The 24007-nt window shown below is 37.6% G+C and overlaps 1 protein-coding gene and 1 pseudogene across 1 annotated transcript in view; one reads left to right on the top strand and one right to left on the bottom strand.

Moving 5' to 3' along the window:
• The first annotated feature begins 670 nt into the window (after positions 1–670).
• LOC100723845 (mitochondrial carnitine/acylcarnitine carrier protein-like) lies at positions 671–6816 on the top strand (annotated as a pseudogene).
• A 5576-nt stretch (positions 6817–12392) lies between these two features.
• Col28a1 (collagen type XXVIII alpha 1 chain) overlaps positions 12393–24007 on the bottom strand; it is a 182803-nt gene continuing 171188 nt past the window's right edge. Inside the window, exons 34-35 of the mRNA XM_013158142.3 lie at positions 14618–14807; positions 12393–13105 (exon numbers count right to left, since the gene is read on the bottom strand). Coding sequence (XP_013013596.2) covers positions 12933–13105; positions 14618–14807 — 363 coding nt within the window. The 3' untranslated portion in view covers positions 12393–12932. The remainder of the gene's footprint in view (positions 13106–14617; positions 14808–24007) is intronic.

Here is a 24007-nt window from a genome sequence, read left to right as displayed (position 1 = left end):
TCATTTGTGATGGTTCATTGTATAGAGCTTAGATTGAAGGTGTCAGTGCTCCACCCACATAGGGGTGGAGCCAGGATGTGATGTAATGGCAGGAAGAAGGTGTGCCTTGCTCTTTGCTAGTTCCTGTTTGCTAGATGCAGCCGCCATGAACTGTGGCCCAGCCATGCCTGCCTGTCTTGGAGCCAACTGAGTGTGGACTGAAACCTCCAAAACACTGTAAGAAATAAACCTTTCCTTTCCCAACTTGGGCTTCAGGTATTTTGTCTCAGCAGTGAGTAAAAAGTAACTAAGACACACCTCTTTCTTCTTGTGCTGTCTATTATATAAATGGCTGTACTTCATATTTTATTACTATATTTCTGAAAATATAATATGAATACTGCCATCTCAATTGCAAGTAGTCCTCTTTTCCTATGACTTCTTTGCACCAGCACTTTACTGTCTTCTCCTAGCTGAAATCACTGCAGGAGCCCAACTTCACGGCTCCAGGTTTCAGTTAATGTCTGATTTGTGCCATTAGTAGTGACCCTTGGGTAACCCTAGGCAAAGTAATATTAACCTCCATGCAGCACACTGCTAGCTAACAAGCTGTTCAAAACCAAATCACCATGACCACTCATTTCTGTGGCAATCGGTTCAGCCACGGCTGAGCTGGAGGTCCACAAACCCCATGGGGGCTAGAGCAAGGCCAGTCCTGAGAACACAAAGCACCAGAGGTGAGCCATGTAAGGAAGTTATTGGGAATAGAGGTAAGCTGGTCCAGCAGGTGTCTGGCCTTGGTGTTCCTCCCTGTTGACTATGGCACAGATAGCTCTGAGAATGGTTTGCTTTTAGTGTTCTCAGCAAAACATTGAGACCTTACAATTTCAGCCCCTTCACGTGCTTCCCCCTCTTACTTTGTACAAATAAAGATGCAGACTGTACTGGGTTGCCACTGCCTCTCCATCAGGGAGATCAGGTCCCAGTTTTCCTTTGTGTAGTTTTCTCTTAATCTCTCATCACCCCTTTCAGGACCCCACCTGGGTGCATGGGTCACGGCAATTTCCAACTAGGTTTTGGTTTTATAAATTTGGTAGTACTTCTAATATTATTGGCAACAAATGACATTATTTCTTAAATAAAAGGTGGTAGATGCTCAGGTTTTTATATAATTAGTTTGCTATAAATTTGACTTACAAATAACATACATTATTTTATATAATTAAATATTTCATAATGCAAACATTTAAAATGAGAGTAATATAGATAACAACTAAAATAAAATTTCATTTCTTCTACTAGATTGACAAAAATTAAATTAATGGTAATATTCAATGATAATAAAGAAGGAAAAAGTAAGCATGCTCATAAATTAGAGAACATAAATTGGTACATTTATGGAGAAAAAATGATATATCTGTCAAGTCATCTTTCTCTTTATAATTTAGCATTATAATTACAATAAATATACTTACCCAAATGCTAATCATCAGGGATATTTCATGAAGCTTTGACTGTCAAAGCTTTTGGAAATACAAACATAAGTCAGGTCCTCGGGAACACTGACTACTATGATCAAGAGTTTGCTTTATCATGAAGGAAACAGTCCCTAAAATGCTGTGAAGAAGAAAATGATTGGATCAAAATCCCTGTAACTCCACAGCAATAGGTAGATGGAGACTGGAGGTGAGGAGGCCAGTATGGAAGCCAGAAGTGGAAGTGAGATGGGTAATATCCAGCGAGCAATCAGCTATGAGGCTGAGAGGGAGAAAAGGGTCTGAGTTGTTCCTCAGGGAACAGATGAGGTCGCTGGCCGGGGCAGACTGTGCCATTCACGTGGAAAGGGATACAGGGCTGCTAGTTTGAAATGAAAGTGGAGGGAGTACAAAGCACATTATGGGAAAAGCTCAGGTAATAAACCCAAAATTTGAAGAAGCACAATTTTAGCCAATTTTACCTTATTTTCAGTGTTTTTCCATACTAATTCCAATATTTATTTTTCAAATCAAAAGTGAGAAGTTACATAAAGGTAAGACTTGATTCAGTTTGGTTTTTCCAACAAGGACATGTTCTGAGCAAGTTTCATCAGTGATTAATTCATGATAGAATCATTTTGAGAAAATTTCCAAGTTGTAGAAACTGGCAAACTAAGAACTCTTCAATAAGATGTAAGAGGAGAAAAAGACCAAATGATAAATTTAACATGACACTAATATGTCAAGGAGAAATAATTGGAGAATTCCATTAATATTTAAAAATAATTGGAGAATTCCATTAATATTTACACTTCACACTGAGTGTGAAGTAAGTGTAAGGGTAACTCGAAAGGATAGAGGAAATAATGTTGAAGCCTCCAGCCCATTTCAGAGAGAAATAGAGAGGAAAGTCTTGGCAATCCATAACTCCTAATTTGCTATGTGAAACTCCAAGCTGCTGAGGATGTAGCTTAGTGGCAGAGCATTTACATAGTATGTGCAAGGTCCTGATGGGAGGCAGGAGGGGATTTATGTTTCTAAGAAGACTCATGTTTTTTCTTTTCTTTTCTTCTTTTTCTTTCAAGATAGAGGTAAACTATTCTAAGTCTTCTATTGACATGGCATTCACCTTGGATAGAGTCTATTGGCATAACAGAGGAATATAATATTTAGAGCAAAGGACATGTTAGTTTGCTGCTTTCCCTTTTCTAGTCACCAAGAATATCTTCAGAAGCTGGAGGGCATCAGAACTGGAGGAAACAGCCTTGGAAAGAGAAGTTGCTGATAGAGTCAGAATGAAACAAGATATATTTGTTGTTCTAAAATAATAATATAATTGTTATGATGGTTCTACAAGCTAAAGTAGGATAGTAAGAGTTGAAATCTAGGAGACAGCCAATGCCAGTTACAGCAATAGGAGTCAGTGTTATGTAAAGCTTGGGCATCTCAAGAGTAGACAGTCTCCCTCTCGAAACCCAAGAACACTAGGTTGTGTAGGATGTTGTTTAAGACTAAAAGACGAAGAAAACACCAAATTCTAAGGAATTTTTTAGTTTGTCCAACAGTCCTTGTTTTCTTAACCTGCTTAAAACAGGACTTTGGGGCCAAGAATTTAGCTCAGTGGCATAGCACCTGCCTGGCAGGCACAAGGTCATGAGTAGAAACTCCAGTACCAATAAGAATAATGATAATGATAATAATAATAATAATAATAATGAAGGGCTTAATTCTAATGTTCATAGTTGAGTGTGACTTTAAATGCATTAATTTGTTCAATTTAAGGATGTTTCAATGACTACTAATTTATGTAAAATAATAAAGATGAATACTTTTGGAATGCAAATCAGTCTGATATGTTTAAAAACTAAAATATAAAACTTTATAAATACATATATATAAAATATGATTTTGGAGTATTTCACTTTTAATAATCACATTTCTAGATTGCTCTAAAGATCTTATTTTAGTAACATTTCACTCAAAGACAACATAAGGAGGGGGAATCTTACGCACTTCAACAGTATTTATCTCTGCTACTCACCAAAGACCGTGAATTACAGATTGGTAGAGGAAAAGGACAAGCATAAATAGTTAAATACCTAACATTCCATGGCAGTTCGTGGGCTCTCTCTTCAGCTTAGCATGATTCAGAATTCTCATTGGTGGCTCTCAGCAAGAGTTGCAGGGTAGAATTACTTAAGCTTCATTATAAGAGTACAGAGAACCTGACTCCGTCCCAGGCCCATGTTCATGTGCATCTTTCTGACAGAGTCAAGCATCTTTTCCTGTGTTTTACTGGTCATCTGATTTCTGCTAATTCTGTTCATTTTCCTTTTTTCCCCCTTTGTAGACTCTTAATTTGTTATATATAAAAAATTGTTACATGTATTGTTTCATGTGCTTTTCTCTCATTCACATATTATTGTGTGTAAGATAGAGATTAAGCTTCCAGGAAAATGGCGGAGTGGTAAGCAGCAGAGGAAAAAAACCTCTTCAAATTTTGGTGTCCAGACCCTGGAATACAGGAACATGAGAAAGAGAAGAACAGTGGTGGGTCCCTTGGACACAGGAAGGATCTGAACTGAGGCTTGGAACCCATGGAGAGAGAAGTCAGGAATTCAGCAAAATTAAGAAGGCCATGAGCATTGGATCTGTCAGAAGGGGAAGGAGAGTGAGGAAGCAGTGCAGCCCCCACCCCGTGTGCCAGAGGAGGCCCTGGCGGCCAGGGAGAAGCCTCCCTGTGTGCCCAGTCCATGAGCTGTCTCCGCCTCCCCTGTCCAGTCCATGAGCAACCAGGCACAGCACGGGCTGAGATGACAGTCACTGAAATAAGAAAGCAATCTGATGTTATTTGATCAGCTTTGCAGACACACAGCCAGTGGTCTGGGCAACTAGTTAGAGGATAGCAATATGCAATATACTAACAACTGAGGATTGCCTACTGTCCTGTACGTGTTTTGTTTTGTTTTGTTTTGTTTTGTTTTTCATTTCACTATTCTGTTTTTACTCTCCTTAAAGTGAAAAGGAAAAAAAAGATTAAGGTTGTGAAGCCTAATTGTCATTTCATACATTAAGCATGTTTTTGAAATATCTGATTGGAATATTGCTGGTAGTTAGCAAAGTTAAGGTTTCAACTAAATAAAAATGACTGAAATGATCATCTAAGATATTTTAACATACCAATCAATTTTTTTCATTATTAAAACTATTGCACTTTATTAGTATTTGATGAAATGCTAAAATTTTCTCAATCTCTTTAAAGTAGAGACTTCTTTAGATACTTATTTTTTATATCATATACATATTCTTTTTCTTAGAGATAGAAAAACAAAGTATCATATATCTCTCTCATCTCAACTAAAGAGAAATGCTCTTACCAGGTATTGAAGAGTAAGTCAAAATGAAAACGTAAACCACAGCCCTGTTTTCTAGAATTAATTCTTAGATTGTTCAATTCATTCATTTCAGTGCCTACTCTAATTAGACAACAACCGCTGACTTTTCCCTTGAGGTCGCTTATGATGGAGTAGAGAGGTGGACAGAGGCTCCCAGTGTCAAAAGTGGGTCAGAGGGCAATGATTTTCACGCATTGACACTTTTCTCAGTCTTCTTTTAAAATAGCGTAGGTTTTTTCTTTCTCTAATGTTTTTCTATTCCTCTCTTGTAAGTAATTATTTCTGTAATGAATTTTATAAAATGATTTCAAGTGAAAGCAAATGTAAGCTTGCAAGGAGGGGATCAGAATGTAAACTATGAGTGTCCAAGGACCAGCTAAGGAATGGTTTTTTGTTTTGTTTTGTTTTATAAAGCATCTCACTACATACGCCCATGCTAGCCTTGAACTCATGGCCATTCTGCCTCAGCCTGCTGAATGCCAAGATTACCATCAGGTACCACCACCCTCAGCTTTGTTTTGGAGTCTTTCATGAGAATGTAATAAAAAGCTGGCTGGCTTCTAGGATATTTAAGAACATTTGTAACCCAATAATTAAAAGCTACATGATCCAATCAAAATCCTAGCTCAGGATCTAAACAGATATTTCTTCAAAGAAGATATATAAATGGCCAGCTACCCTGTGAACAAATGTTCACCATGATGTTTGTCATGGAAATGTAAATCAAAGTCACAAGAGATACCTCCCCCTCACTATGATGTTTACAATAATACAAAGAACAAGTGTTGATGAAGTTGGATTCTTTGTACATTGCTGCTGGGAATGCAAAATGGTGAAGCCAGTCAGAAAATACTGACAGTTCCTGAAGTGGCTAAACAGAGGGACTGAGGATGTAGTTTGGGGATAGGGTACATGGTCAGCATACACAAATCTCAGGGTTCCCTGATGCCAGGGGAAAAAATGAGGGTTAAACAGAATTAACATATGACCTCAAAAATTCTGCCCATAGATAAATATTTGTAGTAATTAATTTATGTGTCAACTGCATTGAGCCTGTTGGCACAGGGATAGTTAATAGGATGTCATTCTGGGAGTGTCTCTCAGGGTTGGCTTCATCCAATCAATTAAAAGCTTAAATAGAACAAAAGGTTGATCCTTCCAAGAGTCAGAAGTATCTCCCATCTGGCTGCTTAAGGTCCAGCTGCATATACAGCCACCAGGTTTGCCTGGACAGCCTCCCATGTACTCAGAGATCATTGACTATTTCTGAAAGGTACTTATTAGACATGGCAACACTGGGCTCTACAGGGGTGTGGCTGCCCCTATCATTGGAGTCACCCCATGTTTGCTGTATGCTTCTTTGGGTTTGGTTTAGGGAAGAAACTATGACAGTAATTCCCAGAGGATGTGCTCAGCCACCCCAAATATTTGCTGCTGGGATATTATCTGGTACATTTACCCCAGGAATCATGACCACTGGAGAAAGCAGCAAGTGCTTATTAGAGATTCAGGCTTCTTCAAAGGAAACCAAGTACACTAGAACCTTGGACTATGCAAAATGCTGGTTTTGGAATCTGGAATCCCAGGCATCTACAAATGGCTCATCTGATGAGAGATGTGCCAGTCAGATGTATTTCATGACATATGAGTGGCTGAAAAATATTTTCACTGCAGAGAGAAATAGTGTCAGAGACTTCAGTACTCCTCAAATCCCAGTAGCTGGGGGAATGGCAGATATTTTCAAGCAGGCTGTGGTAATCTCTCCAAGTGTGCTCAATGTATACTGCATCTCCTGAAAAATATGGTTTTAGAGATGTGCTGAGAGAGCTGATCTAGAATGAAGGAGTCACATCCTTGTACAAAGGGTTCAAAGCAGGGATGATCTCAGTCTTTTAGCCAGTATAGCAAGTTTCCTTGGCTTTGAAATTGCCACAAGATTCCTTAATGGGGTCACTCCCAACTTGTGAGGATGAAGGTTGCCACGGCTTCTGGATGCTGGACACTCTTTGAGGAGAAGCAGTGGACAGAACTAGGCCATCCTAAAATGTGAGGGGGACAGTAAGATCAGAGTTCTGTGTGTGGACATGCAGAAACTATTGCCATCATAATGTTCTCTATGTCTGTGACTTGGTGTGCCACTTTGACACTTGAATTCACTCAATGGCTTTAGAGAAGAAAGTACTTCTTGACCAGATGTCACCTGTGACCAGAGTGCTGCTTGTTGGTTGACTGCTGTCCTTATTAGAACCTAATACTTCTTGCTAAAGAGATCATTTCATACTTTCACTTGCAGAGCCATGTACTAATCACCCAGCTAACCAGAAGCTTGGATCTTTTTCAAACCTAGCCCAGAAAATCAACTGATTTCCAGGGGTCCATATAATATAGAAGGGTGGATTTAAAGCCCACATCTGTCTATCTACACTGGTTGATACGACCAAGAACAGATGGCCTGTTAACCATTTGTTATGGCTTTTATCTAGATGTCCCCCAAAATCCTCACATGATCATAGGTAGGGCTTTCCAGAAATGATAGGATCTACAGTATGTGATTCTGGGATTAAATGGTGTGATTCCTAGGTTTAAATTGTGTGATCCTGGGCTTAAGAGTGCATGATTACTAAATTAGCTCACTGGTTGGTTCAGGATAGTTCTGGGTGTGGATAAAAATAAGGCCCACCCTGGGTGAGAGCGCTACCCACCCTAAGGGTGTGTAGCCCAGATAGGAGATAAAGGACAGCTCCTTCACTGCTTACTGCATTGCTGCCTTCTATCTTCTGCCTGCCATGAACTGTTTCTCCTCTGCCATGCCTCCCTTCCTTGGAGCCAGCCAAGTGTGAACTGAAACCTCTATAAAGTGTCAATCAAGTAAACTTTGAATGTCAGATATTTGGTCTCAGCAAACAGAAAAAGGAATTAATATATCATTAAATGTTAAGGTTTTTTTTTTTTTTTTACCCAAGCAGATAACAAAAAGTAAACCTAGACTGGTCTAATTTCTCAGGAATAGGTGGTGAATTTTACCTCCTATAGTATGAGGAGAGGCCCGGTCTGCTAGTGTAAACACAAAGGCCTAGGCTTTGACAAGGCTTTTTCTGTACACTCTTTTCTCATGATGGTGCCCAATAAAACTAGTTCAGTTTGTTTTTAAGTTTACTGAGTTATTCATATGTGTAAGGAATTGGTGTCACTGAGAGAAATGAAGCATGGATGTCTTTGTTCCTAAATAGCTTAGATGGTAGGTAGAAATAGTGATAGTATGATAGGCAATATAATAGCACCAAAAATATTCATTTCCTAATCCCCAAAATCTGTAAATATGCTACTTTATGTGGCAAAAATGGGGTCACATCTTGAGGTAAGAGAATGACCTAGAGGTAGGTAGGGCATTCTGGATTACATGAATGGATCCTACCTTATCATGTGAGTCCTTAAAAGCAGAGGACCTTTCCTGACTACAGTCAGAGAACAGAAGCATGAAAGGCACCTGTCCTCCTGTTGCTGGCTTTAAAAGCAGAGGAAGGAGCCAGGGATTTAGCCCAGTGGCATAAGTGCCTACCTGACAAGCTGGAGGTCATGAGTTTAATCCCTGGTACCAAGGGAAAAAAAAAACAGAGAAAGGGGCTACTAGCCAAGGAATGTGAGTGGCTTTCAGGTGTTGGAAATGACAAGGAAACAGATTTTCTCCCATGTCCTCTAAAAAAATTTAAAAAAAAACCAAGTCCACAGATATCTTGATTTTAGCCCAGAGGTACCAACATCAGACTTCTGACCTGTGGTACTCCAAGATAATAAATTTTATGATGTAGGCCACCAAGACTGTGGTGATTTGTTATAGAACCAAAATAAGTAAATTGAGATATCACCCCCATGAAGTGAAAAGCAGGTCAGCCTATGGTCAGTGTGTGGAATGGAGACAAAGCCAAGAGTTTTGGGTACTCAGTGTTGGACATGAGTGACAGAGATGAGGGCTTCTGAGTATCCTTGAGGTGTTAGGACTTGGTTAGTGACCAGAAGTAGAAAAGGATGTTTCAAGGGGACAAATACTCAGATCAACATTACAACATTTTTTGTGCCAATGTTTTGAGGGGTGGGAAAGTAAAGTTATGGAGATCTTTAAAAAGTAATATCAATATTTCTGTTCCTATTAGCCTAGCAGCCTAGATATTCAGAAGGGTCTTTCTACTTTCCAACATTGTATGGCAACTAATACATAGTTTAATGTGTGTTACAGGGCTTCCAGAAAATAAAATGACACTCAAAGCCCTTTGTTCTATAGCAGTGACAACAAAAATATGCCAGAAACCTTTTTTTATTACTCGTACTTGTACATTTAATAAAATGTAAGTTAAGCAAACATTTAAAAATCATCTAGAAATCACCAATGAGCTAACAGGGTGGTAAGGAATTACCAGGCACAAGGATGAGAGTCTAGAGAGGTGATGCCAGTACTCATAGTTACTGCTGTCCTGGAGAAGTTTTCCTTCCAAGAAAGGTAGCTGAGACACTGACAACATAAATGAGGAACAAAATGCAATAGTCATTAAAATTAAGACAGTTCAACAGAAACTACAGGAGGGAAGGAGAGAGGTGGGAGGGCAAAAAGACACATGAAGACAGCAACATAAATACTAAGCAAAGACTCAGAATCTGTAATGCATAAGAACTCCAAGGATTCAATAGGGAAAATATAAAAAAAAAAAAAACTTCTGCAGTTATAAACAGGTATTCCACAGAATCAGTAGCACAGATGGAAATAAGCATGGTAAGTTGTCATCAGAGAATGCTATGTGAAAACAAGACACCATTTACGCTCATTTCAGCAAAATTAAGATGTCTGATAACACAAAGCACTGCCTAGACTATCAAGCAATGGTAACTCTTATGCACAACTGGGGAAAATTTATAATAAATTGATGCAAACACTTCAAGGAAAAAATCAGTAAATGTTTTAAATATTTATATACCTTTCTCGGCACAAACCATCAAATCACGAAGAGCGTGGGGAGAAATTCAAGCTAATAATAACCTCCAGCCAAGATTGACATATCCTGCACAACTGTCCCTAGAAATTGATGGAAAAACAAGTTGCTTCCAGGATAAAGAGGAACTAGGGGAATTTGCAACCACCAATTCAACTCTACAGAGATTACTGCAGGATATTCTAAAAATGAAAAATACCAAGATTCTAGAAACAGTGGCAGAGAGGCCACAATGAATGGAGCAGAAAGCGAAATGAAGAAGACAAACTGACAATTAATGACAGAAAAAGAGCTCAACAGAAATGAGGCAGAGAAGGTTGGATGGTAGGAACAGCCATTTTGGAGAAAACAAGACATCATAATAGGTAGTTCTGATTTAATATCCTCTTGTTTTGAAGTCCCATCAAGCTTTTGTTCTTCTGTCTCCATCGGTTTTAATGTGTTGTACCTTATTGGATTTTATTATATGTAATAATGTAAACAAAAACTTTTATAGACAAGGAGATTATACAGAAACCATTGTTCATTTTCTGTTAGTTGACTCTAAATACCCTGTAATACTGTCATTGTCTTGAATGGTTTTACATTGTCTTGATATGTTTGATGCTACAGTATACGAAGTTATACCCAAAGATTTTAAGGGAAGAGACACTATGGTAACTACTACTATGTCGAGATTATCTTGTGGTGAAACACTATTTTGCTTAAGTGGCTATGTTTTGACCTGCACTGTTTTGTTGTTATGCCCTCTTTTTTTTAATCTTAATCTCCTTTTTATTATCTACTTTTTCATTTTTATCCTTTTAATTAAGGGAAAAATAAAAAAATAGCAGGATATATTATAGTAACCCACTTTGATTTCCTATTAACTTGATTTGAAACTCTGTATTGCCCTTACCATCTTGTTTTGACTGATTTTCCTCTATTCTGTTATGCTAGATAGTACCAAGTTTGAAAGTATAGGCAACAACTATGAAGACAATAAGATTCATTGTGACGCCCATTCTGGTTGACTATTATCTTCTTTTGAAGTCCTCTAATGTCTCCAATGTTTTGGTTTTATTGGTCTTATTCTTTACTATTTTGTTCAATTTTATTATAACTGATGATATAGGCAATTCTTTTTAAGATAACAAGAGGCATTATGGTAACCATTGTTGATCATCTTGTAGTTTGTTTTTACATTATATATTATGTCCATCCTTTTGATTTGACTGACTCTGTCCTGGTATGTCACATTTGGTTTTACTTTCTTCAAAAAAAAAAGTAATAAGAACTGTGGGAGTAATAAAACCCAAAATGTATAATTGTCATTGTACAAAAGAAAGTTCTCTAAAAGATATAACTGCATATATATTTAAGTGTATAAGATAGATAACCATATTACTGAGTTTTGTTGGATCATTGAACAAAACTGTTTGCAGTCTCACTGTTTGAAAGTCCCCTCTATATGCTTTAATTTTGTAACTTCAACAACTATTTCTAAGATGACAATATGTAAGTAACTAGTGATTTCCTACTGTTTATTTTTTCTGAAATTCTGTGTAACTTGTACCCTTTTTCTGTTTTTTTTCTTTTTTCTCCTTAAATAATATTTAAAAAATATTTATATACCTTGCAACCCACATAAGAAGAAGTTACTTTTGGGTATATATTCTAGAAAGACACAAGAATGTACAACCAGACATATGAATAAAAGCATTCTTACAACACTGGTTAAATAGTAAATAAAAATGACCTTGATCCTAGTAATGGTTAAGTATGTTGTATATGTTCACACAATTATTATACAGCTATGAAAGTAAATACGCATGAACAATAATTTAATAATCTAGCAAATTATGAAAGAAAGTTTCTAAAGCTCAAAAACCTACTAACAATTTAGGAATACATTAATATGTGGGAAAACACATCGATTATTTATATCATTGAATGAAATAGCAAATTCCAGACTACTAAACACCATTTTTACAAAGGTCTAAAATAAACAAAACTAAATCTCTATTTTTTTAGAAACCCACAAGAGTTAAATTCAGTTTCCCATGTAAGTTACATATAAGAACCAAAAGTAACAACAAGTGCAAATTACAATATTGCAGACCTGAAGCAGAGTGAAGGGGCCACACAGGAGCTGTAATCGAATCAGTAATGCCTGGTTCATTCTCTAGGTAGTGTGTTCACCAGTGTTTATCTCATTCTCATATTTTTAAAATGCCATCATGTTGCATATATTCTTTTATAGTGCTAAATATTACATAATAAAAGTTTAATTTTAACTATAAAATTACAGTATTATTTTTGCCAAGATTGCTGTTCAATAAACACTTTTTTAAAGAGTTGAACTTGAATGAGGATCACAAGTCTGAAAGGAAAAGGTGTGCTGTGAGATGATACATACAAATGCTGTCTGCCTTCTGCGTCCAACAAACTGAAAAGTCCCACTCATATTTTGAAGGAAGGACATTAAAAAGTTGTCTTATTTAAATAAAAAGTTTAATCACACAATGATGGTTTTGTTACCACACATACTGAAATATAAGGAAACAACAGTTTAGAATGCATTCGAGTTAAGTAATTTTTATTTAGCTTGATTTCTCTTTATGATCACTTTTACAGCATCTGCTGTAAACATGCCTTCGCTCTTCCCCCTCCTCACTCAGCATTCATGCACATACATGGCCCCTCGAAGTTCAAACCTAAGTTTCCCCACCACTTACCATTCATTACTGACAGGGTGATGTGTGAGTGTTGGGGGAGTGGGAGCATGTGCAGGGTGGGGTTTGATCCAACATAATACAAATAATAGGAAGAAACAGGTATAAGAATCATACTACACATTGTTAAACAGAACTGCATACTGAAGTTAAATACCCCTTAATCCAAATTCACACACTTTCAGTTGGGTGACAGTTGACAAGCTACTAAAAGTGTCAGATTCTTAGCTTTGTAATCTTTTTTAAGCAGTTAATATATCTACATCTTACAGTGGACTGAAATTTCAATTAACTTGTAAATTATAAATTCTTATATATTTCAACATATTGCTTCATTTGTATTGTGCTCTTTCCAGACTTTCAATATAGATAGGCAAGTTTACTTGATCATTCTTTAATGCAGACATCTTGACAGTCCTTTTCACTGTAGAAGCGATTTCCTGAGCCATTACAGCCACTGAACCAAAAGCGGGCACAGGAGTTGACCTGTTTGTCATAATACCATCGAACCACATAATCACCACAGTTCCCAGGCCTCAAGGGTTCCAAACATCTCGGATCTAGGGTAAGAAAAAGATGTGCAGTAATATCAGAGGTTTTCTTTTCACTGAAGTAGTGAAATATAACAGCCTTATGAAATTATGTAAGAAAATTATCCCTTATGCACATTAACAGATCAATTAAGAAAATTAGTGAAACAATTCAATAATATTCAAAATATTCTGCCCACCACTTGAAACTCTACTAATAGATATTCATTCCTTAGGAAACAAAAGCTTTTGATCTTTATGAAACACTATTAAAAATGCACATTTCCCTGAAAGCATTATAAAACTTCATTGACTAACACCGACAGGAGAAAGATGGGATTGCCTTCATTTACTTTGAGTGTTATTTAAAATCAACTTAATAGGTGAAGGGTCAATGACCTCAGCCTTCCGGGACCTTTCCTTACAGTTTATTCCTAGAGAACACTACTAGGATCACAGTGTGGCTACTGAAAGAGGAACACCCTTAAAGCCACTAAAAAGTAAAATGAGCTTTCTATATCACAATTCTCTATTAAAAGAGAGCTCTAACAGGACACTAAAAATAATATATAACTTCTTACATCAGTTTACGAATAAATTTCAGAAACACGCCTACTATAAGAAAAAAAAAGAAAGTCAAATTAAAAAGGTTCCTTTAATCGTGGAGTTTCTAATTTATTAAATCCACGTTGATAAGATAATACTCCATATTGCCTCAATTCCTATTTCCTGCCTGAAGGTGTGATTTCAAAATGAAAAGTTCCAGAATAAAAGACCAAATAGACAATTGTTATCTAGGGCTTTTATTTTTGAGCTAGTTTATATGTTGTTAGTTTCATTTCTCTATAGTAAAACCAATCCCTTCTCTATTGATTTAGAGTATATCTTGAATCATGTATCAGTGATTATGCTAAATATCAATATTTACTGATATCAATATCAATTATGATTGATAATGATTAATCGTTTTCAAAATCTAACCTCCTCTAAAGCTTCTTTAGACAAATGGAAAGTAACAGACTTTTATTACTTCTGTCCTTAAAAACTAACATCTATCATATGACTTTTTTACAAGGCAAACTAAGGTTCTTCAGGACATGAATATTATTTCTTTCACATATTTGCAAAATATATGCATATTATGATGTCTTTTCTATATGTATTAGCTCCATGGAACACATTCTAATGGAATCAGAATGTAAATTTCAGCTTTTTCTTTTTTCTGTCATCAATGAAGGGCAGGTACAAGACAACAGGGAACAGCTGGGATTACAGCAAACAGGACAACACAATCTTCTCTAAAGGTATTCAAATTAAAATAAGAATACCTTCTCTAAAGGTATTCAAATTAAAATAAGAATTTTAAATACTTATTATCAAATTTATTCTACACCCAGCCAGTTTCCAATTCTTCACATAAGTCGGTGACAAATCTCTTTGTCTTTCCTATTTACAGCCGTGGTAGATGAGATTTAAGAGTCCATTCTCACTGTGCCTTCCTCATATGAGCCATACAGCAGCTGGTTGGAAGATATTTCTTACCTTTGTGCACCAAATTTTCCACCTCTGATGTCCAAACAGAACTTGGAGTTCTGGTGCTCATGTCCCCAGAGGTGCTAAGAGATGGCCCAGGAGTGGTGGCAACCTTGGAGGAGACAGTGGTGGCCAAGCTTTCAGCCCAGGTAGGCTCAGGTGGTTCATTTTCTTTTTCCTGACCTGCAAAGACAGTGAACTGCACACACACACACACACACACACACACACACACACACACACCACATCACATTTTAGTTTTTATAGTACCAAAAATGACAAAAGAGCTAGTTTTCTTGGGAAACACTTCAAGAAAAGTTCAGCATTACTGTGACTCCTTAACATTCTGATACTATTCCAAATGCAGGCTCAGGAAATAATGCCCTTTCTCTACATCATGCATCATTAGACTGCATCTAGGTTGTGTATTTTCCCACATTTTGTGTGGGTCTCTGTACAGGCACATATACTTCCCACTGCCAGAGACAAATGCTTTTGGGTTGAGTCTTTTGAAGAGATCTGCATGCAAGGCATGAAAGACGTGAGCCTGGGAGAGACTTATTATCTTCATTTTTTCCTCAGTCTCTGATATGAGGAAAATAACCAGGCCAAAAAAAGTATAGCCCTTTTCACTCCATTTTCTAATATTATAAATTTTTAAAAATGTATTCTGAATCAGCTGCAACAAAACCAAACCATTCTGAGACTGGGAATCGGGGTGACAGAGGACAATAACACAGTTGACATAAAAATACAAATAGCTATCTCTTGCCGTCTCATTTGACTGCTTACCCAATCTCAGCTGAAAACACCTTTTGCCTGCCCTTCCTAATATCCAGACCCCAACTATGTCCAAATGCTATAAAGAGCTTAACTTCTAAGAAAATTGTCTGAAACTGTCTGGCATCTAAGTCATAAAGGATTATAATTTCAAAAGCAAATGTTCAGGACTTAAATTTCCAGGTTTCATTTAAATACATGAGATGTAATGAAGTAAAGAAGAAAAGCACTTTGCAGTTTTAAAAGGAAAGTCACGCCAGTTTTCTTGACCATATTTTCAGGAGTTTGGCAGACAGTCAGTGGGAATAATTGCACCTTCCTTTTTTACGTTTGGATTCCAGCTACACAGGGTTAAGCCAATCGTTCTCCTGAATCGTGACCAGGTATGGACATTTGTCCTCACGAGGCCCTCTCTTCATATGTTTGTTTCTTATGTATCTAAAAAGGTAAATCAGTGCACTAGGTAGTTTTTTATGCTTTTTTACCTAGGGTTCCTGACATACCATGACCTGGTTCTCTGATCAGAGCCAGCAGGCACTGTTCACTGGTCTCTGCCATGTAAGCTATTCAACTGCATTTGATTCTGCACACATAGACACACACACACACACACACACACACACACACACACACACACACTGCAAGGGGGAAGAGCTAATTAATTCTATTATGATTTTTTTTTGTACCAGGGATCAAACTCACAACCTTGCCCTTGCCAGGTGGGTGCTTATGCCACTGAGCTATATTCCCAGCCATTAATTCTATTATATGTATATATGTTGTCACAGTAAGCACCACCAAGTCAGAGCATCTATTTCTATGAAGATTGATCATCAGCCCTATAGTACATTTTCACTGGCTATAAAACACAATCTTTGGTTTTAAAAAAAAGAAGGTAAAACTACATTCTCTTAGGCTGACCCTGGGTGGAACATGACAATTTGAATATCAACTTTTGTTACAAAGAACAAAACTAGAGAATTTTAAGGATAAACTTTCAGTCCCTCATTCCCCACTTCAGAAGACTGTGAGAGGCCTGGTCTCCAGAAAGAAAAAAAGAAAGGTTTTCCTTGCACATACATCATTTTGAGCAATAAGTGAGTTTGAGAAGCAGTTTATCAAAGGTACATGCGAAGTGACATTAGTCCACATTTCAGATACACTGCACACTGAGAATGTTTCTTTGTAGAAGTACTTTGGGCAGTATAGTCTTCTTAAAGGAGTTTACTCAGCCTTTGAATCTTGAGTCTGGAAGCTTCATAAGTTATTTTCTACCTCTTGCAAGTATGTTCATTGAATAGAACTTTAGAAAATATGAACAAGCAAAAAGAAAATAAATATAGGATGTAATTCTATCTATGAGATACTATACTAGTTATTTATATATTTTTCCCAGTCTTTTTTTCTATATGCACAGATTTTTAACCAAAAAAAGTTGTATGTTTCATCTTCTGCATGATAGGCTGTTTATTTTTTCATTTAACATGGTCATATCATATATTTAACTGTTACTATAACATTATTTTAAATATAGAACATACATAATCCAATGACCTTTAAGGAAATTTATTTCCTTTGTTTCTGTTATAAATGTCATGGTCATTTTCTAGGTTAATGAACATATATAATTTAGTCTTTTGAGAAAAAGTCCTCTCCAAATTTTTTTTTTTACAAATTTTTACACTCACTCCCTTTCCTAAATAATCACCATTTATTAGCTGTCCTGGTTGAAAAATTAGATAATTGTCGGTTTGATGGGTAAAAATTTCTCCAGCTAATCTGCAGAGCCCTACCACAAGCTGTCTCCTCCACCAATTATACCCTGGCCTTCCCCCAATCTCTGCCCTAATTCTCCATTTCTACTTCCTCTTCATTCTGCCTCAGGCTCTCAAATCAACCTTTTCACAATAGGCCAGGAAAAGCTGAACTCTACCTGTAAAATTTGCAATAACCAGTCAGCACTGTTTCTCCCTTTCTAGATAGTGCACAGTACTTTCTCACCGTCCTATACTTGGCTCTCAGCATATGGAATTTCACCTGCAAGCCTATTCTACTGTAGGAGAAGATAGAAGCCCAAATATGCTGCTTTTGCATATTATTTGAGCTCAAAGCAACTGACAAATGAAAGAAGCTGATATAAGAAAAGCTCTCTACCCTCTCTGTATTCTCCTAAAAGCAAAACACAAATTTTAAAGTTGAACCCTCTTCTCTCTACCAAGAAGCACAGAGTTAATCACTGGAGGTAACTCTACATCCTAGTCCAGAGACAGTACCTGAACACTTCGCACAGCAGATTTATGTAGCTCTTGTCTTGCACTAGTTCTCCCATATATTCGCTCTCCCATGATTTGGTACCCTCAAAACCCAAAGGCTTTTTCCTTTGCCTTGTCATTGTCTGCAAATGTATTGTTCTTTTGTGAGGGTGCCACACAAGCTCACAGTGCTCTCTGCCCCTCTGTTACTTATCATGGAGTGCTCCTATGTGTACATATGCTGCACATGTTAACACAGTTCTGCTTGTTTTCCTCTTGTTAATCTATCTTTTGTCTGCCAAATTTAAAGAGTTCCAGACAATGGATTTACCAGAGTAGAGGGGGAAAAATGTTTCTTTCTTCTACCATCTTATACTGTTTTCCATTTTATATGGATGTCACATTTCTGATAAGTTAAGGTATGCTACTTCTTGCTTGCTTTCTTACTTTCCTACTGTTTTCTTTTAATCTCTATAAATAAGCAAATAGTAGCTACTAGATAAATTCGGGGGGTTAGAGTCTATTATACTCAATCTAGGTTGAACTTAATAAAGCACAGGGCACACCAAGGAAAGACAACTTCAGAGGGTCCAAATTCTCTAGGCACTAATGCCATACTTTTAAAATAATAATAGTCCCTAGCCTAGCTTCCAGCTATAAGATTTTATTTAAGGAACAAATTTAAGTGGCAGAATAAACACCAAATTCATGGTAATGTTTGTCTCTGGACAAAGGACAATACGCTCCAGGAGAAAACAAACTCAGAATTAAACTGTGAGTGAACCAGTGGAAACCCTGGTTACTCATGGGGGACACTCAGGTGTTTGTTATATTGTGTTTTTAAAAACTGATGTTCAAACACAAGCCCACCTACAGATCTGTGTATCTCTGCTCCTGTCTTGGTGGAGAGGGTGGCTCCAGCTCCATGCAGGGGTTAACCTTAGTAAAAGGTGCAGAACAGGAGTCTAGGGGATGTGGGGAGCTGATACTGATAGTGCTCACAAAAAAACAATACATTTACAGACAGTGACAAGACAAGACAAGACAAGACAAGTCTTTGGGCTTCTAGGAGCAGAAGTGTTAATCACTATGCTCTTATAGCTGCTCTTTGAGGGGAGCAAAACATACCCAGTGTAGCATCCCTAAACCATGAATGCGTGAGCTAGGAATTGCCAGCCAGGCAACACACCCTTCTACAACTTTGGTTTTGATTTCCAAACATTTTTCTCATAATTTATTATCTGGAGTCTGGCATATATTATAGACAAGCTCTTCAAGTCTGAGCTCATGTCTCCTCTCAGTGAATGCTAATGATCCTGTACATTAGCTCCTATGATCAAGCATTTTCCAAGCAGTGAGGGTCAGAATTTCTCCCATCTGGTTGTGACAGATTCTGCCACTATCAGAGTGATCCACAGCCAGCACCTTCCAAGCTGGAGGCGCCTCCTTGATAGACTCCTCCTAGGGGTCAAGAATGCTCTGAAGGTCTCTTACCACATAAGTGTTTAAACTAAAAGCTTTAATTTGCATTTCAAGGTTATAAAACTTCAAAAACACCTTAGGCTTGGGCTGCATCTCCCAAAACTGACTCCTCTTCCACAGAGGTGGGATGCAGGATTCTACTCTGTTCATGGTAAACCCCTCATTGCTTAGTCTAAGGCCAGTGAGGACAGCATTGCTCAGCAAGTGATTTTGCTGCTATAATTGTGTGCTTTAAAACAGGAAGAATACTCTGATAATAACCCTTCATTTTATAGACAGGGAACCTGAGACCTCAAGAAAAGAGATGATTCTCCCCATGTCATACAGGTCTCGGATTTCACTTCTAGAATGCCATTTGTCATGAGACAACATGATAAATTATTTTTAAAAGATCACATATATTAAAGAGAGGCAATTCAATTTCAAAAATAATAAAATAGGAAAAATATAGTTGTTGAAGCCCAGGGAATAAAATATTTAGATTCAGTAAGGAGACTACAAACCAGGTTTTCTGACTATCTGGGTCTGGGATATTTCTTCTCCATCAAATTGCAACATTTTGTTGTACTTCTCTTTCCCTCCATATGCTAGCAGTATATTTTAGAAGTAATAAACCTATTATTAGTATTATATATGCTTACAAATCAATTTCACACAGCAACACTAATGATTAGTTGATATATACGGTTTTATGAAGAATTTGTTTTTGACCACCATAATGAGTATTAATTTTCTTTTATCAGTAAGTAAATTATAACACTAACTCATACAACCATATTTGTATAGGTGGCTTAGCCAAAGTTACTGATGATATATAATAATTGGATCTGATTTTAGAAATTAAGCTAGTTTTTCTATCAGTGGAGAAACTATAAAGACTAGGCTGGGTCCCAGGTCTTTTTCAGTTTTCAATAGCATTGGTTATAGCCTTTTAGGTAAGTTACTTTATTTAACAGTATAGTATAATTGAACATCCTACAGAATTTTATTTTGTATTTTTATCTTTTGTATTCTGTTTCTTAGAGCATTCAAAGATAATACAGGTGCATTCTCTTATGCTATTTCTCCTACTCTGCTGTCACAGAGGCTACTCCCAAGACGAAAGTATGAGCCACGGTAAAATATAAGCCATGATGGAATTATGTGCAAGTGAAATAATGGCTAACTTTAAAAGGTGAAAATACATAAATGATACCATCAATAGGTAATGAATAAACAGAAAAGGAAGTAGAAAAGAGAGACTGGATACAAATTATGTTTTGTTATTTCTGAGACAAGATCTCATAGTGCTCACTGGCCTGGAACTCACAGCAATCCTCCTGCCTCAGCCTCCTGAGTGCTGAGATGACAGGCATGCATTACCACACCTGGTGGGAGACAAACTATGACTATGTAACACTATTCATATAGAAAATAAATGATGAAGTCCTGATCTAAGAGAAGAAAAGCATGGATGAGCAAAGAGGTATATAGGGTAGAAAGAAGGATGCTAAGAGCAGACTAGGAAAGTTAATAGCAATGAGTATGCCAGGGAAAGTGAGCACAGGATGATGGCCTCACCCCAGGATTCTTATCAGATGCCTGGCTGGTTGGTGGGAAAGCGATGCTCCCCGTAAAAATGAAATTTAGAGAAGCACCGTTGTGACTATATTCCATGATAAATGCTGTGGAATACCCAGAATAAGGTGTGCATGGTCCATCAAAAGTGAGTGTGAAGCCCAGGAGGAAAGTCTGGACTAGGAAGGCAGGTTCAATAGCAGGGGGCATGTGTGGAAACAAACTCAGAATAACGAGAATGTGGAAGAAGAGAAGCAGGCTTAGAAAAATTAGTAGTTTAACGTGCAAGGGATAGGCAGAGAATGAAAAACCCCTGGCAGTGATTAAGAAGGAAATACATTCAAAGGAGAGTGAGAGAGAAGATTCTCAAAATCCAGGAAAAATTTTTAAAAAATAGAAGTAGCTGTGGTGTTACATGCCAAAGAGAAATCAGAACTACATAGCAACAGGGTTGACGATCAGGAGGCTGCCAGTACTGTGGCTTATTGTTAGCAGGATTTTAGTGGTATAGTAAGGCCACAGCCTGACTTCAGAGGATTTCCTAATGGGGGACGATGAGCTGAGAGGGAGATACAGTGACAGGAAGGAGGGAAGGGTAGCAATATGAGTAAGAAAGGGGAAGCAAAAGACAAAAAGAAAGAGACAAAGTGCTAGCAGAGACTTCACCAAGGAATAATTATGAAAAGATAGGAAGAGGTAAGATCATAGCAAGAAGAACACAGTCATGGGAGGGTTGGGGTATTTTTCAGTAACTGACTCTGAACCCTATTTACCGACCCTAAGGAAGGAAATGAAAAATTGCTGGAGAACAGCACAATAGTGAAGCAAAGGCCTGAACCTGGAAGAGACAGAAAGAAACTGGTCTATGTCCCTGTAGGGCAAAGGACGAAGCCCAGAGCCAGGCTGTGGGATGAAAGGACCCATTTGACGCTATCATGTCTGAACCAGTTCTTTCTAAAAGTGCCAGTGGAGCTGGCCTCCAAAGTCGCACTGCTGCAGGGATGCTGGGATGGAGTAAGAATGAGTACACACAGGGAAAGGAGAGTATGGGATGGCGAGATGGCAAGAGTGAAATGGAAATGGGGATACTTCACTGAAACAGGGGGACTAAGACAGGAGGGAAGAGCCACCAGTGAGCTGCTAGGCTAGTTTCTGTAATGTACAGCGGTACAGAGTATGTATTTTTGTGGAAATGTGGAACCACCGCCTTAGACTTAGAGCTGGTGTTATATATATCAGGCACCATCAAGAAGAGAAGGTGGGAGAGAGGAGGGGCAGAGGAGAAGGAAGGAAAGGGAGAGGAGGAACAAGAGCGGGGTGGGGAGGAAGGGAAGGAGGAGATGCCTAGATTCCCTTCCTCTTCCACTACGCGGCCTCTAGCCAGCATAAGAGCTACCCAGAGGGCTTCTTCCCACAATGGCCTGACCCGTCAGTCCTCAGCCTGGTTGCTGTGGGACCCTGTATGCAAAACCCCCATCCTACCTTCTACAAAGAGGAAACAAATTTGCTGCCAATTCTCTAGGTTACCGTTGGAGAACAACTTTTCATAGTACATGAAAAAAGAAGCTTTTAGAAAGTGTTTCTTTCCTTCCTACTTCTGCCAGGGGGAAAGAATCTACAATATTATTACAAGAAATCAGCTCCTCTGAATGTGTGCTGACATTTTAATCAAGGTGTTTAGAATGACAAATTGTGACTTCTTTCAGGAAATGAATAAGCTTACAGGCTTAATAGGCCATTACTGGGTATTACCAAGTGGCCTAATACTGATTTGAGTTTATTGCATTGCTCCCATTTATATCTTGGAAATCTTAACTCAACTGATCAAATCAAAAAGCATAAAGGAACAGGAAGCGTTAAGGTTATTAATCCCATAAACACAATAATATTTATATATATATATATATATATATATATATATATAATCATTTGTATAACAGTATAACTGGTATTTTTCTTAAACTTTTATTGGTATATGTTTACAATACATGATAAATACATTCACTATTGGGACTTGGAATATCAACGTATTACACTTGGATCTTCTTTTTCCCCTTCCCTTCTTTCTTTTTCATCTCCCCCAAACCAGAATTTCCCACCTCCGCAACGTCTATCCCATATCTTTCACTAAAGAAAATCTTCAGATTTCTCTTTGAGCACAATTGATAAAGCATTCATTAGGTAAATAAGCATTTACTATGTAAAATTTCATGAGCAAGACAAAGTTTAATTAGGAACACATTATTTCCCCTAAAAATATAAATCCATTATTAATGATATATGATGCAAGAAATTCAAAAAGAAAGAGTAAGTCATCCCCAGATTTTTGAAGAGAGGCCAAAAAGAATGTATTTCCTTTCCCAAGACTGGCCTATAAAAGAACCACAGGAGGAAGTTGCCTAAGCATTACAAAGTTAGTAAAACCTGAGATTTCTGTTTCCGTATTTCCCAAAACACCTGTTCCCAGATAATTAAAAGTTCACCCAATCAGGATCACACCTCATTTCACAGTTAGATTTGATACTTAAAATGTTAGTCCTTCTTTGAGGTGGAAACCACTAACTTAGATTTCACATTGTGGTATATATAACTGATGGCAGATTTGTCTCCTAACAACATATTTTGGCAGAAAAAACAGGAAGCAGGAAGGGCAAAGTTAAGTATCATAAGGGACTGATAAAAGGAACAACAGAGAAAAGAAAAGGAGACAAAAAGGGAAAGCATTTCTCAGATCATTTCTTGTTTGGTGGCAGTGCCTACAGTAACCTCCAGAACAACCTAAGAATCTAAAGGCTTTGACAAATTCAATTTATTTTAAATGCTTGATACTGTAGTAAAACTTATTGAATAAAGGCAGATGTGCACTCACAGAAATAGAAGTGCATTTTTACATTCATGTGAGTACCCCGTAGGAAGATGGCTATCTCAGAGACTTTAAATGCATATATATCTTTTTGGTTTAAATATCTATTAGGAAGTCAGTTGTTTAAAATTCAGTTTTGCCTTGACACTTCTACAGACTGAGTCAGAATGAGAAGTCCTGGCAGCAAAAGAAGCTGTCTAAGAAGCTGAAGTTCACAGCAGCCTCCCTGACTCAAATGTCCCCTAGAGAAACTTAGCTGACACTGAGCTTCCCTGGTTAGCACTTGGTTTTGTAAGCTATTTTGGATGCATTGTTCTTATGCCCTCGCCCGTATCTCATTACCATGGTACTTTATCTGCCATATCTTTAGCATCACTTATGTCCCAGGGTCATCAGAGTTTTAGAGACCTGACACCAGAGACCTATGATCCTACTATCCCTCATTCTGTATCATAACTTTCTTGA

Source organism: Cavia porcellus, unplaced genomic scaffold (genome assembly GCF_034190915.1).
Source record: "Cavia porcellus strain 051 isolate PalLab524CR breed Dunkin Hartley unplaced genomic scaffold, mCavPor4.1 scaffold_2, whole genome shotgun sequence".
NCBI lineage: Eukaryota > Metazoa > Chordata > Mammalia > Rodentia > Caviidae > Cavia > Cavia porcellus.
This window is presented reverse-complemented; position numbering and strand designations above follow the sequence as displayed.